This window comes from Thalassophryne amazonica, chromosome 21 (assembly GCF_902500255.1).
Source record: "Thalassophryne amazonica chromosome 21, fThaAma1.1, whole genome shotgun sequence".
NCBI classification, from domain to species: Eukaryota; Metazoa; Chordata; class Actinopteri; order Batrachoidiformes; family Batrachoididae; genus Thalassophryne; species Thalassophryne amazonica.
This window is the reverse complement of record NC_047123.1, coordinates 341,964-360,638: the sequence shown is the minus strand read 5'-3', so window position 1 is coordinate 360,638 and position 18,675 is coordinate 341,964. Positions and strand designations below refer to the sequence as shown.

The 18,675-nt window shown below is 42.5% G+C and overlaps 1 protein-coding gene across 1 annotated transcript in view; it reads right to left on the bottom strand.

Moving 5' to 3' along the window:
• Positions 1 to 18,675, bottom strand: part of psmc6 (proteasome 26S subunit, ATPase 6) — a 71,876-nt gene that overhangs the window by 2,173 nt on the left and 51,028 nt on the right. The window contains exons 6-10 of the mRNA XM_034161994.1: positions 14,362 to 14,476; positions 12,752 to 12,839; positions 12,305 to 12,366; positions 11,969 to 12,092; positions 8,578 to 8,639 (exon numbers count right to left, since the gene is read on the bottom strand). Coding sequence (XP_034017885.1) covers positions 8,578 to 8,639; positions 11,969 to 12,092; positions 12,305 to 12,366; positions 12,752 to 12,839; positions 14,362 to 14,476 — 451 coding nt within the window. The remainder of the gene's footprint in view (positions 1 to 8,577; positions 8,640 to 11,968; positions 12,093 to 12,304; positions 12,367 to 12,751; positions 12,840 to 14,361; positions 14,477 to 18,675) is intronic.

Sequence of the window (18,675 nt, the reverse complement as noted above, 5' to 3'; positions counted from 1 at the left end):
GCTGCCATACAAGGTGCTCACTACACACCGAGAGCAATAGGGGATTAAAGGCCTTGCCCAAGGGCCCTTAGTGATTTTCCAGTCAGGCGGGGATTTGAACCCATGATCTTCTGGACTAAAGCCCAACACCTTAACCACTAGACCATCACCTCCCCTGTTGTCTGCCACAACATCAGATACTAGTCTGATCCTTAATTAATTTCATTATGAAGTTAAAGATGGGAAATAATCAGGTGTGAAAGTAACAACAACATTCAGCAATTTTAGTAATTTCCCTACATTAATATTATATATAATAATACACACTTATGAAAGCTCACTGCACAGTCCTTTGTCAGCTTGTTGCTACACCTGAATGCTGCTCAAAACAGCATTTTCAGGTCACTTTATCCCATAAGTTTAAGTCGATTTTTATTTAATCTAATGCCTGACAACGTGTAATAACGCTAAGCACGATGGCGGCTGCCTAGCAACAGCTCAGGAGCTGCATCCGCTGTCTAGTGGATGGAACAGAAATCGATGGTTCACCTGTACTTTATTGATGCACCTTTGGCAGCAATTCCAGCATCGAGTCTTCTTGAATCTGATGCCACAAGCTTGGTGCACCTATCTTTGGGCAGTTTGGTCCATTCCTCTTTGCAGCACCTCTCAAGCTCCATCAGGTTGGATGTGGAGCGTCGGTGCACAGACATTTTCAGATCTCTCCAGAGATGTTCAGTCTGATTCAGGTCTGGGCTCTGGCTGGACCACTCAAGGACATTCACAGAGTTGTCCTGAAGACACTCCTTTGATATCTTGGCTGTATGTTTAGGGTCACTGTCCTGCTGAAAGATGAACCGTCACCGCAGTCTGAGGTCAGAGTGCTCTGGAGCAGGTTTTCATCCTGGATGTCTCTGTACATTGCTGCATTCATCTTTCCCTCAATCCTGACTAGTCTCCCAGTTCCTGCTGCTGAAAAACATCCCCACAGCATGATGCTGCCACCACCTTGCTTCACTGTAGGGATGGTGCCTGGTTTCTTCCAAACATGATGCCAAAGAGTTCAATCTTTGTCTCATCAGAGCAGAGAATTTTGTTTCTCCTGGTCTGAGAGTCCTTCAGGTGCCTTTTGTCAAACTTCAGGTGGGCTGCCATGTGCCTTTTATTAAGGAGTGGCTTCTGTCTGGCCACTCTACCATACAGGCCTGATTGGTGGATTGCTACAGAGATGGTTGTCCTTCTGGAAGGTTCTCCTCTCTCCACAGAGGAATGCTGGAGCTCTGACAGAGGTTCTTGGTCACCTCCTTGACTAAGGTTCTTCTCCCCGATTGCTCAGTGTAGACGGGCGGCCAGCTCTAACAAGAGTCCTGGTGGATCTGAACTTCTTCCATTTACAGATGATGGAGGACACTGTGCTCATTGGGACCACCAAAGCAGCAGAAATATTTCTGTACCCTTCTCCAGAGTTGTGCCTCCAGACAATCCTGTCTTGGAGGTCTACAGACAATTCCTTTGACTTCATGCTTGGTTTGCGCTCTGACATGCACTGTCAACTGTGGGACCTTATATGTGGACAGGTGTGTGTCTTTCCAAATCATGTTCACTCAACTGAATTTAATCTGGGTGGACTCCAGTTAAGCTGTAGAAACATCTCAAGGATGATCAGTGGAAACAGGAGGCACCTGACCTCAATTTTGAGCTTCATGGCAAAGACTGTGAATACTTATGGACAGGTGATTTCTTGTTTTTTTTTTTGCAACCCCAATTCCAATGAAGTCAGGCCGTTGTGTGAAATGTAAATAAAAACAGAATACAATGATTTGAAAATCCTCTTCATCCTATATTCAATTGAATACACCCCAAAGACAAGATATTTAATGTTCAAACTGCTAGACATTTTTGTTTTTGTCAAATATTTCCTCATTTTGAATTGGATGCCTGCAACACATTTCAAAAAAGCTGGGACAGGGGCAACAAATGACTGGGAAAGCTGATGAATGCTCAAAGAACACCTGTTTGGAACATTCCACAGGTGAACAGGTTAATTGGAAACAGGTGAGTGTCATGATTGGGCATAAATGGAGCATCCCCAAAAGGCTCAGCCATTCACAAGCAAAGATGGGGTGAGGATCACCACTTTGTAAACAACTGTGTGAAAAAAATAGTCCAACAGTTTAAGAAAAATGTTTCTCAACATTCAATTACAAGGAATTTCGGGATTCCATCATCTATAGTCCATAATATAATCAGAAGATTCAGAGAATCTGCAGAACTTTCTACATGTAAGCGGCAAGGCCGAAAACCAACATTGAATGCCCATGACCTTCGACCCCTCAGGCGGCACTGCATTAAAAACCGACATCGTTGTATAAAGGATTTTACCGCGTGGGCTCAGGAACACTTCAGAAAACCACTGTCAGTTAAAACAGTTCATTGCTACATCTACAAGTGCAAGTTAAAACTCTACCATGCCATACCTAACCCAAACATCAACAACATCCATTCAAAATTCAATTCAATTCAATTCAATTTTTTTATATAGCGCCAAATCACAACAAACAGTTGCCCCAAGGCGCTTTATATTGTAAGGCAAGGCCATACAATAATTACGTAAAAACCCCAAAGGTCAAAACGACCCCCTGTGAGCAAGCACTTGGCGACAGTGGGAAGGAAAAACACCCTTTTAACAGGAAGAAACCTCCAGCAGAACCAGGCTCAGGGAGGGGCAGTCTTCTGCTGGGACTGGTTGGGGCTGAGGGAGAGAACCAGGAAAAAGACATGCTGTGGAGGGGAGCAGAGATCAATCACTAATGATTAAATGCAGAGTGGTGCATACAGAGCAAAAAGAGAAAGAAACAGTGCATCATGGGAACCCCCCAGCAGTCTACGTCTATAGCAGCATAACTAAGGGATGGTTCAGGGTCACCTGATCCAGCCCTAACTATAAGCTTTAGCAAAAAGGAAAGTTTTAAGCCTAATCTTAAAAGTAGAGAGGGTGTCTGTCTCCCTGATCCGAATTGGGAGCTGGTTTCACAGGAGAGGAGCCTGAAAGCTGAAGGCTCTGCCTCCCATTTTACTCTTACAAACCCTAGGAACTACAAGTAAGCCTGTAGTCTGAAAGCGAAGCGCTCTATTGGGGTGATATGGTACTATGAGGTCTCTAAGATAAGATGGGACCCGATTATTCAAAACCTTATAAGTAAGAATAAGAATTTTAAATTCTATTCTAGAATTAACAGGAAGCCAATGAAGAGAGGCCAATATGGGTGAGATATGCTCTCTCCTTCTAGTCCCTGTCAGTACTCTAGCTGCAGCATTTTGAATTAACTGAAGGCTTTTCAGGGAACTTTTAGGACAACCTGATAATAATGAATTACAATAGTCCAGCCTAGAGGAAATAAATGCATTAATTAGTTTTTCAGCATCACTCTGAGACCTTTCTAATTTTAGAGATATTGCGTAAATGCAAAAAAGCAGTCTTACATATTTGTTTAATATGCGCTTTGAATGACATATCCTGATCAAAAATGACTCAAAGATTTCTCACAGTATTACTAGAGGTCAGGGTAATGCCATCCAGAGTAAGGATCTGGTTAGACACCATGTTTCTAAGATTTGTGGGGCCAAGTACAATAACTTCAGTTTTATCTGAGTTTAAAAGCAGGAAATTAGAGGTCATCCATGTCCTTATGTCTGTAAGACAATCCTGCAGTTTAGCTAATTGGTGTGTGTCCTCTGGCTTCATGGATAGATAAAGCTGGGTATCATCTGCGTAACAATGAAAATTTAAGCAATGCCGTCTAATAATACTGCCTAAGGGAAGCATGTATAAAGTGAATAAAATTGGTCCTAGCACAGAACCTTGTGGAACTCCATAATTAACCTTAGTCTGTGAAGAAGATTCCCCATTTACATGAACAAATTGTAATCTATTAGATAAATATGATTCAGGCCACCGCAGCGCAGTGCCTTTAATACCTATGGCATGCTCTAATCCGATTTTAGTAAGGAAACCCAGGAACTTGGTCTCAGGCTCCATGACCCCAGCATTTTTCTTTTAACCAACGGGATACTGAAAAAAGCCTTCCTTAGTGCAAAAGTATACAAGAGTCATGGTCCAGACAATATCTGTGGCCACTTACTCAAATCTTGTGCAAAAGAGCTGAGTCCAGTTTTTTTTATCATATTTTTAACCAGTCTTTGGAAACACAGCATGTTTCCAAAGTGTGGAAAGATGCTGTTGTGGTCCCAGTTCCTAAATCCAGTAAACCCACAACTTTGAATGATTTTAGGCCTGTTGCCCCAACATCAATTCCGATGAAAATTTTTGAGAAATTGGAACGGTCTGAAATGCTAAAAAACACAATGCGTGCACCTGATCCGTTACAATTAGCTTCCAGGCCTAACAGAGGAGTGGAGGAGGCCACACACACTCTGTCACGCCCGGCTTTTATTTATTGACTTCTCAGCTTTTAACACAATTCAACCTTGTATTTTAACCCAAAGGCTTCTAGAACATTTTAAACTAAACAACAATCTTGTGGGCTGGATTTTAGACTTTTTAACAAACAGAACACAGAAAGTCAGAGTGAACAGGATTTTATCAAATAGTGTGTTCTTCTACTGGCTCACCACAAGGGTGTGTGCTCTCACCTTTGTTATTTATTCTTTACACCAGTATGTGTCAGAGCACTTTTAAAAACAGGTTCATTTTAAAATACGTGGATGACACAGTGATTGTCAGTCTGCTGTGGGACAATGAGAACATCCGCGGCTCTGTAGTTGACCATTTTGTTAAATGATGTGAGGACTCATATCTTCAGATCAATACATCAAAAACTAAAGATATGGTCATTGATTTCAGGAAGCCTGGTAGCACACCTGACAACACAATAATTAATGGTCAACCAGTTGAAATTGTGGAAACTTAGAAATACCTTGGGACTATCATTGATAATTCGCTGAAGTTTGAGGCAAACTGTGAGGCGATGTGCAGGAAGGGACACCAGTGCTTGTTCGGCCTCAGGAAGCTGTCCTACTTCCACATCGGCCAAACCATGTTAACACTGTTTTATCATGCTTTTAATGAATCTGTTTTATCTTTTTCTTTGGTGGCCTGGTTTGGCAGTCTGACACTGAAGGACAGGAACAGACTGGGTCAAATTATTAAATGGTCCAGTCGGCTGATTGGTGAGTCACAGCTGAGTTTAGAGTCCCTGTACACCAAACAATTACAGCGGATAACCAGCTGCATCCCAGTTGATGACTCCCACCCCCTGGCTAATGAATTTCAGCTCCTACCTTCTGGGCGTAGGTTTAAAGTACCAAGGTGTAGGACAAAACGCTACAGGAGTAGTTTTGTCCCAGTGGCAATTGTGCATTTGAACAAATCTTAGTAGGTTTTGCACATATTTATATATATATTTATTTATTTATTTGCCCTTTGCACATCAGTTTTTATGCTGACCATCTTTTAGTGGTTTCATCTGATGCTTCTTTTTTAGTGGTTTAGTAAGCTTGTGAGTGCCCGGTGGTGTCTGTGTTACATTTTGTTTTGCATATGTTATTTGTTAGTGTTTTTAGTGTTTTCATTGTTGTTGTAACATGGACGCCCTTTTCCGTTTGCTGCAAATCAGATCTACCTACGGGTACAAATAAAGTCACCTGAACCTTTTGCACGTGGTGCCACTCTGCATACAGAATGAGGTGGCCGCTTATATATATATATATCTTTATTTCGTCCACATCTTACAAGTCACCGAGATACAACTTTTAACTTTGTGTTATGTCTTCAAAATCACTCTTTTGTGCGCTGTCCTTCTGTGCTGCTGCACAGCTCTGCTCTGATTTTAGCGGCTTCACTGGCGTTATTTCTTCCGCCACTTTAGACACACATCCACTTTCATGCAGTCATCCAAATTTTAACTTTGTGTTCATCCAATATTAGCTGAAAAACCACTCTTTTGTGAGCCGGCGTTCTGCCTAAATGCTCATTTGGATCGTGATGAGTCACTGCGTCAGTGCGCACACACAGTCGAGCTCATGTGATCCATTAACAAGATATTAAATCAACTATAGACATACTTTTACAGCTAGGATCTGTTTTATAAAGCTATAAAAACATTAAAAATAGTTACCTTAAGCTATTCAATATACATTCCACATGGAGCAGGAAAGAGAAAAAAAGCATCCAGATGAAACAGTCCTCTGTGATTCCAGAAGCGATTAGACATGTTTTCACCATCCAAGGTTTGGCAGAAAATGATTAATCCACTACAAAATAATTATTCTATATACAGCATCCAGCACAGAGAGCAGGTGGAATTGTGTGTGCAAGAGGGCCGCCGCTCCAAAAACAGCCTCTCAGGTCCTGTGTAGCTGCCAGGCACATGGATAATGGGCTTTTAGCAGCCTCGTAAGCACCAATGCCTCTAAGTCGTCGCAGTAACTCGTACATAAACTGGACCACGCTGTTGTTGCTAAATTTTGAACTTCTTGAAATTAGCGCCACGCTCAGACAGGAGCCTCGTTAACTGAAGATAATGCCTCTAAGAGCCACTCAGAGCCACGAAACTCCCACGATAGTTGAAGAAACCCTCTCGTAGCAAAGAAAACATGCTGCATGGCTCATTATTCATCCTTCATTATTCGGTGGGTCCCAGGCTTTAAGAACAATGTTTCTCAATGTTCAATTGCAAGGAAGTTCGGGATTCCATCATCTACAGTCCATAATATAATCAGAAGACTCTGAGAATCTGGAGAACTTTCTACACGTAAGCGGCAAAGCCGAAAACCAACGAATGCCCATGACCTTCGATCCCTCAGGCGGCACTGCATTAAAAACTGACATCATTGTGTAAAGGATCTTACTGCGTGGGCTCAGGAACACTTCAGAAAACCATTGTCAGTTAACACAGTTCGTCACTACATCTACAAGTTAAAACTCTACCATGCAAAGCAAAAGCCAACCATCAACAACATCCAGAAACACAGCTGCCTTCTCTGGGCCCGAGCTCATTTGAAATGGACAGACGCGAAATGGAAAATTGTGCTGTGGTCTGATGAGTCAACATTTCAAATTGTTTTTGGAAAACATGGACATCGTGTCCTCTGGACAAAAGAGGAAAAAGACCATCCAGATTGTTACCAGTGCAAAGTTCAAAAGCCAGCATCTGTGATGGTATGGGGGTGTGTTAGTGCCCATGGCATGGGCAACTTACACATCTGTGATGGCACCATCAATGCTGAAAGGTACATCCAGGTTTTGGAGCAACACATGCTGCCATCCAAGCAACGTCTTTTTCAGGGACGTCCCTGCTTATTTCAGCAAGACAATGCCAAGCCACATTCTGCACGTGTTACAACAGCGTGGCTTCGTAGTAAAAGAGTGCGGGTACTAGACTGGCCTGCCTGCAGTCCAGACCTGTCGCCCATTGAAAATGTGTGGCGCATTATGAAGCGCAAAATACGACAACGGAGACCCCGGACTGTTGAACAACTGAAGTCATACATCGTGCAAGAATGGGAAAGAATTCCACCTACAAAGCTTCAACAACTGGTGTCCTTGGTTCCCAAACGCTTATCAGTTTGAACATTAAATATCTTGTCTTTGTGGTGTATACATAATAATAATAATAATAACAATACATTTCATTTGGACAAGCCTTTCAAGTCATCCAAAGTCACCTTACAAAAAGTAAAAGCAGAGAAGTAGAGAAAAAAAACCCAGAACAAAAACAAAATATTGACATAAAAACAAGTGACAGACTCCAGTTAGAGGTCATATGCCAGTTTGAACAGATGGGTTTTGGGTTGGGACTTGAATGATGTGATGGAGTTTGATTGTCTTATATGTGTGTGTGTGTGTGGGGGGGGGGGGGGTTCCAGAATCTGGGTGCTGAGCAGCTGAAGGCCCGGGCACCCATGGTACTAAGGCATGACGTGGTGATGGTAAGCAGTCCAGCAGAGGTTGAGCGCTGAGTGCGGGAGGGAGTGTCGTCATGCAGGAGATCAGAGAGGTAGGTGGGGGCTCGGTTATGGAGAGCTTTGTCGGCGAAGAGGAGGTTTTTATACTGAATGCGGTAATGTACAGGGAGCCAGTGAAGCTGGATGAGAACAGGGGTGATGTGATCAGATGATTTGGTGGTGGTGATGATCCAGGCAGCTGAGTTCTGGATGAGTTGCAGTCTGTTGAAGAGTTTGTTCGGGAGTTCAGTGAGGAGGGTGTTACAGTAATCAATGCGAGATGTGACAAAGGAGTGAACCAGGAGTGAACCTATATTCAATTGAATATAGGTTGAAGAGGATTTGCAAATCACTGTATTCTGTTTTTAATTTAAATTTTACACAATGTCCCAACCTCAATGGAAGTGGGATTGTACATGTGATTTCTTAGTTTTTTATTTTTAATAAATTTGCAAAAAATAAAATTTCATGTTGTCATTATGGGGTGTGAGAAGAATTTTGAGGGAAAAAATACATTTCATCCATTTTGGAATAAGGCTGTAACATAAAAAAAAGTTGGAAAAAGTGCAGCGCTATGAATATTTGCTCGATGCTCCGTGGGCCCTTAGTGAGGCTCAGGATCAGTCCACTGACCTCCATCAGAGTCCTCTGGATCTCTCTGTCAGCTGAGGTTCCCTCTGAGAACCGCCGGCCACCTGACAGGACAAAGGGATAAACTAGAAAAATCTGATGCAATAAAAGCCAAATGTTTTAGATGTAAAGACTAATCACAAAAATGTCAGAGCAAGCCAAAAACTGATGAGCTGAAGCGCTACGTTACACAACAGCCACTGAGATTTTGACAAGTCAATCCAACTGGTTAAAAAATAAATAAATAAGGTATAGGGCCACCCACATTTCACAAAACTGACAAAATTTAGTTTCTCCTGAAATCCAAACAGTATAATGTTTGTTTATTTTTGAAACATCTTGTACAATTCAGGCCATGAAAACTCTGCAGATCGGCAAAATTCCATGGATTTCATCATGGGGGGGGGGGGGGGGGGGGGTGTGTTAGTGTTGTACTCTGTAATCGTCACTGAGTTTTTAAAATGTCTACCACAAAGTGTTCTTTTTTTTTTTTACAACATCGTGCAAGTTTTATAAGTCCGCAACGGTCCGCGGACACAGATACAAATCAGTGTCCTCGGATCCGCGGAGTTTCGAGGAGAAAAATCCCTCTCTCAAAGCCTGGCTATTGCGACAGTTGTCGTAAAGCAGGACTGATTGGTTGCTGCGGCGACGCTGTGTGGCTCCCGCACAAAGCTTAAGCTAAACGTAGCATGTAGACATCGCAAACCTTTAGAGCTGTAAAGTTTTTAAAAGAACACGCACGCGCGCACACACACACACGCGCACACACACACACGCGCACACACACACACACACACACACACACCCCTCCTGCAGACGCCCTTAAAAATTCATTGTGAGGTTTATGTCACAGAAATCCTACTTTACAGTCACACTGCAGTCATTGTTAAATTATTTCCTGTTGCATTTATAATAAATATTTGTATTTATTTAGTGTCTGTTTTTCTGGTTGAAATGAGATATAAGTAATCTACCAGACTTAAAAAAATGTACAAGTTTCCATGTTATTTTATTTGTCTAAAAATAAATGTCCAAGGTTCCTTGTGTTAAACAAGAAATTATCTAATCAGAAATAACAGGTGGTTTTAATTTACAGATGAATGGTTTCTAAAGAACCATTTATTGATTTATTTAGCCAATTTAATTACAAGTGTTCTAAACTTTTTTTAATAGTAATCAGAAATTTTGAGGTAACAAACAACAACAACAACAAAAACACATTTCCAAGGATGTTTCTTCAGAAAACTGCTCTATAAATGAGCAGTCCTGTGACACGTTTCTGTTTTGTACAGATCAGTGGTTTCTGCCACTCGTCTTCCGTGTTTTGGCCCGACGCGTCGTTCCTTTTGGACAGCGCAAAGCTACGTCACAGCTCAGAGCGTTGAAAGTTGGACTGGGTTGAACTTTGACCACGTCAGCCTGCGGACAAGCGGCAATGCGCGCTCCCGTCAGAAGCATCGCTTTAGCTCGGCTTTTGACGTGACCCTTCTGACGCCTCTAAAAAGCAACATGTCTCAATAAAAATAATGCTTTATAGACTGATTCTTGATGCCTCTGATCACCCAGATAAAAAAAAAATCCAAGTAAGCAGGCCAGGAGTTTGCCCTGTAATCTCCGACAGCACATGAATGCAGTGGCAGTAGCAGCGCTCACAAACTGGCTTCTGCACTGCATGACAACATTCAGCTGGTCGAACGAAGTTGAAGTAAACGCAAACAAAAACTAAGCAAATGATAAGAAACCGTCAAGAATGACAGCAAAACGAAATACGGACGAATTTAGGTTTTCGGTGGCATTCGTTCAATTTTTTCGAAAGTTTAAAAATCCTGACGAAGCGGCAGCTGCAGGAACAAAGCTGCGCAAAAGTTAAACGATGCCAATGAAAGTCCAGATTTCTTGTTTCATTTGGGCTTTGTTGCCCTTCGTTAAGTGGCGTGTGACGGTGCCTTAATAAATAAAATTATAGTGGTGCCAATGAAAATTCTTGTTAGCACCTCCCCCATGTGGGTTCTGTCCTGGTCGTGGAACAACCAACCAGCTCTTCACCCTCACAAGGATCTTGGAGGGTGCCTGGGAGTATGCCCATCCAGTCTACATGTGCTTTGTGGACTTAGAGAAGGTGTATAATTGGTTACCCTGGGAGTTATTGTGGGAGGTGCCTCAGGAGTATGGAGTGAGAGAGTGCCTTCTCAGGGGCATCCAATCTCTGGACTCACAAAGCGAGAGCTGTGTTCGCGTGCTCAGCAGTAAGTTGGACTCATTTCCAGTGGGGGTTGGCCTCCCCCAGGGCTGCGCCTTGTCACCAATCCAGTTTGTGATGTTCATGGACAGGATATCGAGGTGTAGTCCGGTGGGAGGAGGGTTTCCAGTTTGGTGGGCTCAGGGTCTCATCACTGCCTTTTGCAGATGATGTGGTCCTGTTGGCTTCATTGGACTGTGACCTCTAACACTCACTGGATCGGTTCACAGCCGAGTGTGAAGCGGCTGGGATGAGGATCAGCACCCACCTCTAAATCTGAGGCCATGGTTCTCAGCAGGAATCTGATGGATTGCCTTCTCTGGGTAGGGAATGAGGTCTTGCCCCATATGAAGTAGTTCAAGTACCTCGGGATCTTGTTCACGAGTGAGGGGACAATGGAGCGCGAGACTGGCCAGAGAATCGGCACAGCAGGGACGGTGCTGCATTCGCTCTACCGTAGTGTTGTGACAAAAAGGGAGCTGAGCCAAAAGATGAAGCTCTCAAGCTACTGGTCAATCTTCGTTCTCTCTATCTAACTCTCACCTATGGTCATGAGGGTTGGATCATGACCAACAGAATTAGATCACGGGTACAAGCGGCCGAAATGGGCTTCCTTATGGGGGTGGCTGGTGTCTCCCTTACAGAGAGAGTGAGAAGCTTGACCATCCGTGGGGAGCTCAGAGTAGAGCCGCTGTTCCTTTGCGTTGAAAGGAGCCAGCCTAAGGTGGTTCGGGCATCTGGTAAGGATGCCTCCTGGGCGCCTCCCTAGGGAGGTGTTCCAGGCACGTCCATCTGGGAAGAGACCCCGGGGAAGACCCAGGACTAGGTGGAGAGATTATGTCTCCACAATGGCCTGGGAACACCTCGGGATCCCACAGTCAGAAGTGGTTAATGTAGCGCAGGAAAGGGAAGTTTGGTGTCCCCTTCTCAAGCGGTTGCCCCCATGACCCGATCCTGGATAAGTGTATGAAGATGTATGTATGTATAATTCATAGAGTTTCAAAGATTCTAATCAATCTTGAAAAGAAAAAATATATATATAAAAACAAGGTGTAATTCAACATTACTTATGCTTTCTGATCATTATTTTTCTGTCATTCTGTCGGGTCCAGAGAAAGAGATAATGTGTATTAAAAAGAAAACCTTTCTCACCTATAGCATCAATCTCATCCATGAAGATGATGCATGGCTGATGGTCTCTGGCATAGTTGAACATCTCTCTGATCAGCCGCGCGCTCTCACCAATGTATTTGTCCACGATGGAGCTTGACACCACCTGCAGCATGTCACAAAGATCGAAAAACATGCATTCAATCAGATATTTAAAAGCTCCCAACAGTATGAAAACAAAAAGAACAATTTATTTACAAACTAAGAACAGACATGAACAAAGCTCAGAAATTACACTGCTAACAGAACCAGACTAAAAAAAAAAAAAGAAATCCAGGGTCCCTTCATTACAGTCCACCAGATGGCATTGCTGCTCACCTTAAGGAAGTTACAGTCCAGCTGACTGGCCACCGCTCTGGCAAGAAGAGTTTTCCCAGTGCCTGTTAAAGAACCAATTTCTCATCAATAACAGAAAACAATCAGAAAATGACAGAAATTATAATTATTAAACTTAACATCCACAACTTTTTAAACTGCGATAAATTTGTTCAATGGTCCTCAACTTAGTAAAATGTGAAAGACATGGTTCCAACAAGACTGGACAGATCCAAGCCATGCCCTCTGGACTTGCAAAGCACAAATCTCCTGTGTCTCAATATCGTTGACACAACTTTGAGGAAAGAAGCATCAGGAGTGTTTTTCTTCATAAGAAAATTAAAAGGGAGGCTCAGATAAAATCTGTTTCCTCCTACAGTGTGGAAAAAACCTGATAGAACTTTAGAAAACTGCAGCTGAATTGAGCCCACCCCTGGTGAAAGTACTGACCCGGAGGCCCGTAAAGCAAACATCCTTTAGGAGGGATGATCCCAACTCTCTGGAAAAGTTCAGGGTTCGTCAGAGGCAACTCAATCACCTGACACAAAGACAACACATCAACAATCAACGGTTAAAAAAAAGTTTATCATGTGGCCAAGTTCCCGTTGATCAGTTTCAATAAACTCCAGTGACTGACTGATTTAGAACTGGATCCCTGTAAGCGTTAACAGTTGCTTCAGTGTAAACAGGTGAATTGTCGGCTGTTATGAAGCTTTAAAAACATGCCCTGTTGTCATGGTATCATTTCCTATCTGATCCAGAACCACTGCAGTCCACAACCTAAGGGCCCCTTCACACCTAGTGCGAATTTGGTCAACCTGCACATTAAGTGTGCATGAAGCAGGAATCGTATGCAAACTGTGTAATTCCATAGCTGCATCCAACACCTAGTACACCTGTTGCTACAACTACTTGCACACACCAGCAGCTGAAAAACAGAGTGTGCGCTGTGCGAGTCCATCGAACCCTCTTGCGGCAGGTGTCGGCCAAATTCCAACTGACGCACAAACATCTAACACCGCTCGTTTGGCACTTAGAAGATGTGTGGCCATTCGGACTCTTGGCACAACAACAGACTGCAGACAATCACTGTCATACTCGCAGTGAAATTTGTCTAAGTTCCCCACGAGTGTGGCTTTGCAAATACACACACACACACACAGACACAGACACACTGTCCGACTGCTGTACTTACATGGACATAAATAAAAACATATATGGCCATGACGACAAGATGCAGCAAGCGAGCACGCACGCGCACGGAGCAGACATCGACACCTTGCCAGGTGGAAGCGTCAGATCAGAGCACGCAGCGAGCAATCTGACCATCACGTCACCCATGCGAGCTCTGTTCTAGATGACGCGGTGTCAGTGCTGCAGCACGCCATCCACAAGACACACGTGTTGGGCAGAACACGCGTGCGGGTGACTGGATGCACCGGACCAGTAGATGTGGGCATGATCAGCGCACACTGCTTCTCATTCATGTAATTTCATGATATGTTTGTGACCATGGGTCATTTACAGAGGAACAGATGAATCATATTTGTATTGCTCGCTTGATAAATGCCGTGTTTTTATATGGTGTGTGATTTTAATTTTGTTTTGTAATACTTCCATGTCCTTCCTGATATGAGACAGGTTCCCACAGCTTTCAAAGGACAGCTCTGTAGCTCAGTGTTAAAGTTTCTGACTGGCAATCAGCGCTTTTGGAAGGTGCAGGTTTGAGTCCCGGGGGTGGGATGTTATTTTTTTTTTCTTTTTTTTAATGTTTTCCACTTAAGCAGCATAACGTGGTTCCACAGGTACCAGCTGGTTTTTATTTTTTATTTATTCCACATAAGCGGCATGATGTGGTGCACCTTGCACTGTGTTCCTGCTCGAAAGAACTGTCGCATGCAGGAACTCTCGCACGGTGATCGTGCACGCCTGCCTGTCGGTGCGCTAATTCAAACTGGCGCTGTTTCACTGTATTCGACCAAATTTCACACTATGTGTGAAGGGGCCCTAAAGAACAACAAGTTGGTCTTCCACCTTTAGAAAATAACAGACAGTTTTACCTCTCTCAGCTCACGGATCTGTTCAGACAAGCCGCCAATCTCAGAGTACGACACACTGCCTGGATCCTCATGGGACATGTTGTAGACCAGTGGGTCCACCTCCCTGGGCAGGTACCTTTAGAAGAAGAAGAACATAAAGCTCTCCTGGTTTAACAGTGAAAACAGCCAGCTAACGCTTTGACGGCAGAGTGGCACAGTTCAAGCTGAACCTCAGTGTTAATTATGCTGCATTCAGAACCCTTGGAAGTGCAGGAAGACCAGACATAAAAACCATGTACTTCTGGAAAAAGTGCGTTCATGAGATTACCTCGGGGAGACAAACCTGGATCAATAAATGTGAGACATTTAGCCTATCACAGAAGAGCGAGGCTAAGGTTACCTCTTGGGCTAAATGAAATCGTCAAAGACGTGTTTGCTGATGTGCGGATTTGTACACAGAATGTGAATATATTACATATAGCAGTAATGTCTTGTTAAAAATGCATTTTCAGCATTAGTAACACTGATGTCTCGCACCTTTATCCGAACACGTACCCATTTTATTTTCCCCCTTACTACCTGCACCTTCTCCCACAGCTTCCGCTCACATTTGCCGTCTCCATGTTTTAAATTCTTTAACTTTTTTGCAATTTTGTGCTGCTTTTAAAGATTCTTTTTTGTCTTCTCTGGATGACTTTGGCGAGATAAGTGTTGATGTCTGTATGTCGATGTTTGAGTCACTCTCTATCGCTCCCATGACGTTAAAGTGTTTAAAGCCATAAACTAAGCCTTGGCTGAATGAGTCCACTCGTGCACTCAGAGGCGCATGCAGACATGCAGAGAGAAACTGGAAAAACAAGCTCCAAATTTATGTGAATGTCTTCTAATTTATCAGCAGGTTGTTAAGGCTGAATATTTTTCCTGGCTCGTCTCCACAAACTGTTTTTGACTCATTAGTGAGTGAGTTCTCATGATGCTGTCTGTACTAAGCTTTCTTTTTCACTGTCCAAGGACTTTTTGCAATTCTTTATCGATAAGATTTCTGCTCCCTCAGTCTGCTCCGACCCTTCAGTTCCCACAGTAAGCTCAGATGTCTGTCACCACTTTGAGCCCGTCTCACTCTTTACACTTACTGAAACAGTGGAACATTTCCATGCTGCTAACTGCCCAGCTGACAGCATTCCATCCTGTTTATTTAAAGAGGTTTTTAGCTCAGTTGAGCCTTTTTATTAATCCCAATCTCAATTCTCTTTTGTGCCCCTTCTCCTTCCCTTTGGCCCTACCCCTAATCCTATGCCTATCCATTTAAAACAAGTGGTAAGGCGAAGGGGTATGCCTCGAGCCCTATGAATTGAGACACCCCTCCGCCTTAGGGGGGGAAAAAAACCTGCCTGTCTCATGAGTTTGACGTTATGTTGCGTCGCTTAACCCTCTGGGGTCCGAGGGCATTTTTTGGACAGTTCACTTGCCTGGCATAAATGTTTTATTATTGCTGTTAACAGCTCTCCCTGCATCCCACAATCAAGTTTTATGTCTCTTTTTTTTTTTCCAGGACAACCTGTGCTTTCAGAATATACATGTTTTGTTGTGTTTTATAAGTGTAATAAAGGTTTACAATCAAAAATAGGCAAGGAAAAAATAAAGTGAAAAATAATTTTCCTCACACATTTATTCAAAACACACAGCAAACTATAATAAACAACTGTTTTGATACTTTATAAAGGTAATTTGAGGTCTTGTGTGAAAGGCTGTACAACAAAAAGCTTCAAACAATAAACACAAATGCACATTTTAAACAATATATACAAAATGGTCTATGCGTTTTGTTGTCCACTGATAAGGTAAACAGTGCTTTACGCAGAGAAAGCAAGAGTTATCCAGTAACATTTACATGCAAACTAGTGGAGCAATCCTGATAGCTCACTCCTGAAAACGATCTTTGGCTTTTCACGTGAGGTGAATCTGCCCTACGATTGGACTTTGTTAAACCATGTGACGGTGAACCAATTCTGATTGGACACTCTCATTGCGCACGTCATCACACAGCTTCTATGAGGAGTACAAAGATGACTGACGGCTGGCTCGAACGTCCGCGGAGTTAACTTTTCAGCAAAAAAAAAAAGTAAGTTTCCATCTCATATCATTAAAAAGTTATTTATTTAAATAATTTAATTTAATTTAATTTATATAATTTAGTAAGGCTTGGTCTTAGCCATCGTATGCGACGGCATCGGCCCCAGAGGGTTAAAGTGCCGTCTTCACTGCTTGTCAACATGGCAACCGAAGCACAACTTGTTGCAGTAGCCTGTTTGCTCTTTTTATTTTCTGACCTTTCTGCATCAATGCAAAGAAATAGAAGGAGTCGCAGATTTCTTCGACGCATCGCAACCATGTCGGAGAATTTTGTGGTATTAATAATTAATTTAATCAATTAGAAAATAATAATTAATACTATTAATTATTAAGTAGTAATTAATTAATCTTAATTCTAATGATAAATAATTAATCACTAATAATAGTAATAATTAATGTTAATTGATTAATGATTAGCTGATTGATTAGTAACTAATTAATTAATTAGTAATTAAAAGAAATAACTTTAAATATATCAGTCTGTGTGGAATGAATGTATACATTATACAAGTTTCACTTCTTGAATGGAATTACTGAAATACATCAACTTTTTCATGATATTCTAATATGACCAGCACCTGTCTGTGTGTTATGGGCTGCATCCAGTTCTGTTAACCTTATATTTCTTTTTCAAATTCTCCCATTTTTGCATCCAGCCCTTTCCTTTAGAAACTTCCTTGACAAATAATATCAGTCTATTAGGACGTCAGGTTATGTGTTACACATATAGTACATGTGTGTGTATATATTTTCCAACTCCCATTGGTGAAACTTCTCATTTTCTGCCCGAAAGCTTATTAGAAGACGAGTGTGCTCAGGGCTCCCTGTTTCTTTACTAAATACACACACGTGTTACAGACCTTGAAATCCAACAGCAGTGATCGCTATTATCCAATGATTTATGAACATACAAATTAACGTGCTTATGCTTTATCATGATTTTCTCCATTATGAGAAATAAAAGTGTCTCATCGTAGCGTTCGTGTGTGTGTGTGTGCATTATAAATACAAAGTTATATATATATAGTTATATAGTTTGGACATGTCTATCTCGGCTTTCAGTGCTTACCAGTCGAGTGAGTATAAAAGAACTTGTGGAGAGCTGGACATGTCCCAACTTGTCCTCTAACACTCCGAAACGGAGGTGTTCCTTTGTCTCGCTTCATCAGCGAATCGGTCGTGACGCGCGAAGCCTCCGCGCGGCTTTCCACGACAAAATCTCTTGTTAAAAGTGAAATCTGCTGGAAAATGGCTGATGTCCAGGTCTTGTGATAATCAGAGAAAGAGCACACGACGGTCTCGTATCCACAGAGCCATCAGCTTAGAAATGATCCAGTGGTTTGTGCCGCATCGTCGCAGCTCGCAGCGCGGCGCACCAACCGTCATTAAAGGGGTCGTTAAACCTGTAGTTAAAGTCCTTATTCTCTGTGAAGCCCGTAAAATTTTCACTGAAAGCCAGATACATTTTTTGAATGGTTTCTAGGTGCCAGTCTCTAACAGCTTCTGAAAGAATTCTGATGGAAAAAAAGTCCTTTTCATTCCGCCATTTCCAGACAATGAAAATCCGACGAGGGGGCGGGACCACTCCTTCCACAAGGCGTGCTCACAGGCGAATGACGTCACCGACAAGCGTGGAAAAACTCACGCATGCGCACGAGGGTTCAAGCATGTCTGACGTAAAAACATGAATGAAATCCATATAGTTTTTGAAAAAAATAAAAAGGTACGATACTTTATGGACAGACCTCGTATATATATACTCAACAAAAATATAAACGCAACACTTTTGGTTTTGCTCCCATTTTGTATGAGATGAACTCAAAGATCTAAAACTTTTTCCACATACACAATATCACCATTTCCCTCAAATATTGTTCACAAATCAGTCTAAATCTGTGATAGTGAGCACTTCTCCTTTGCTGAGATAATCCATCCCACCTCACAGGTGTGCCATATCAAGATGCTGATTAGACACCATGATTAGTGCACCGGTGTGCCTTAGACTGTCCACAATAAAAGGCCACTCTGAAAGGTGCAGTTTTGTTTTATTGGGGGGGGGGGGGGGGGTACCAGTCAGTATCTGGTGTGACCACCATTTGCCTCATGCAGTGCAACACATCTCCTTCGCATAGAGTTGATCAGGTTGTCAATTGTGGCCTGTGGAATGTTGGTCCACTCCTCTTCAATGGCTGTGCGAAGTTG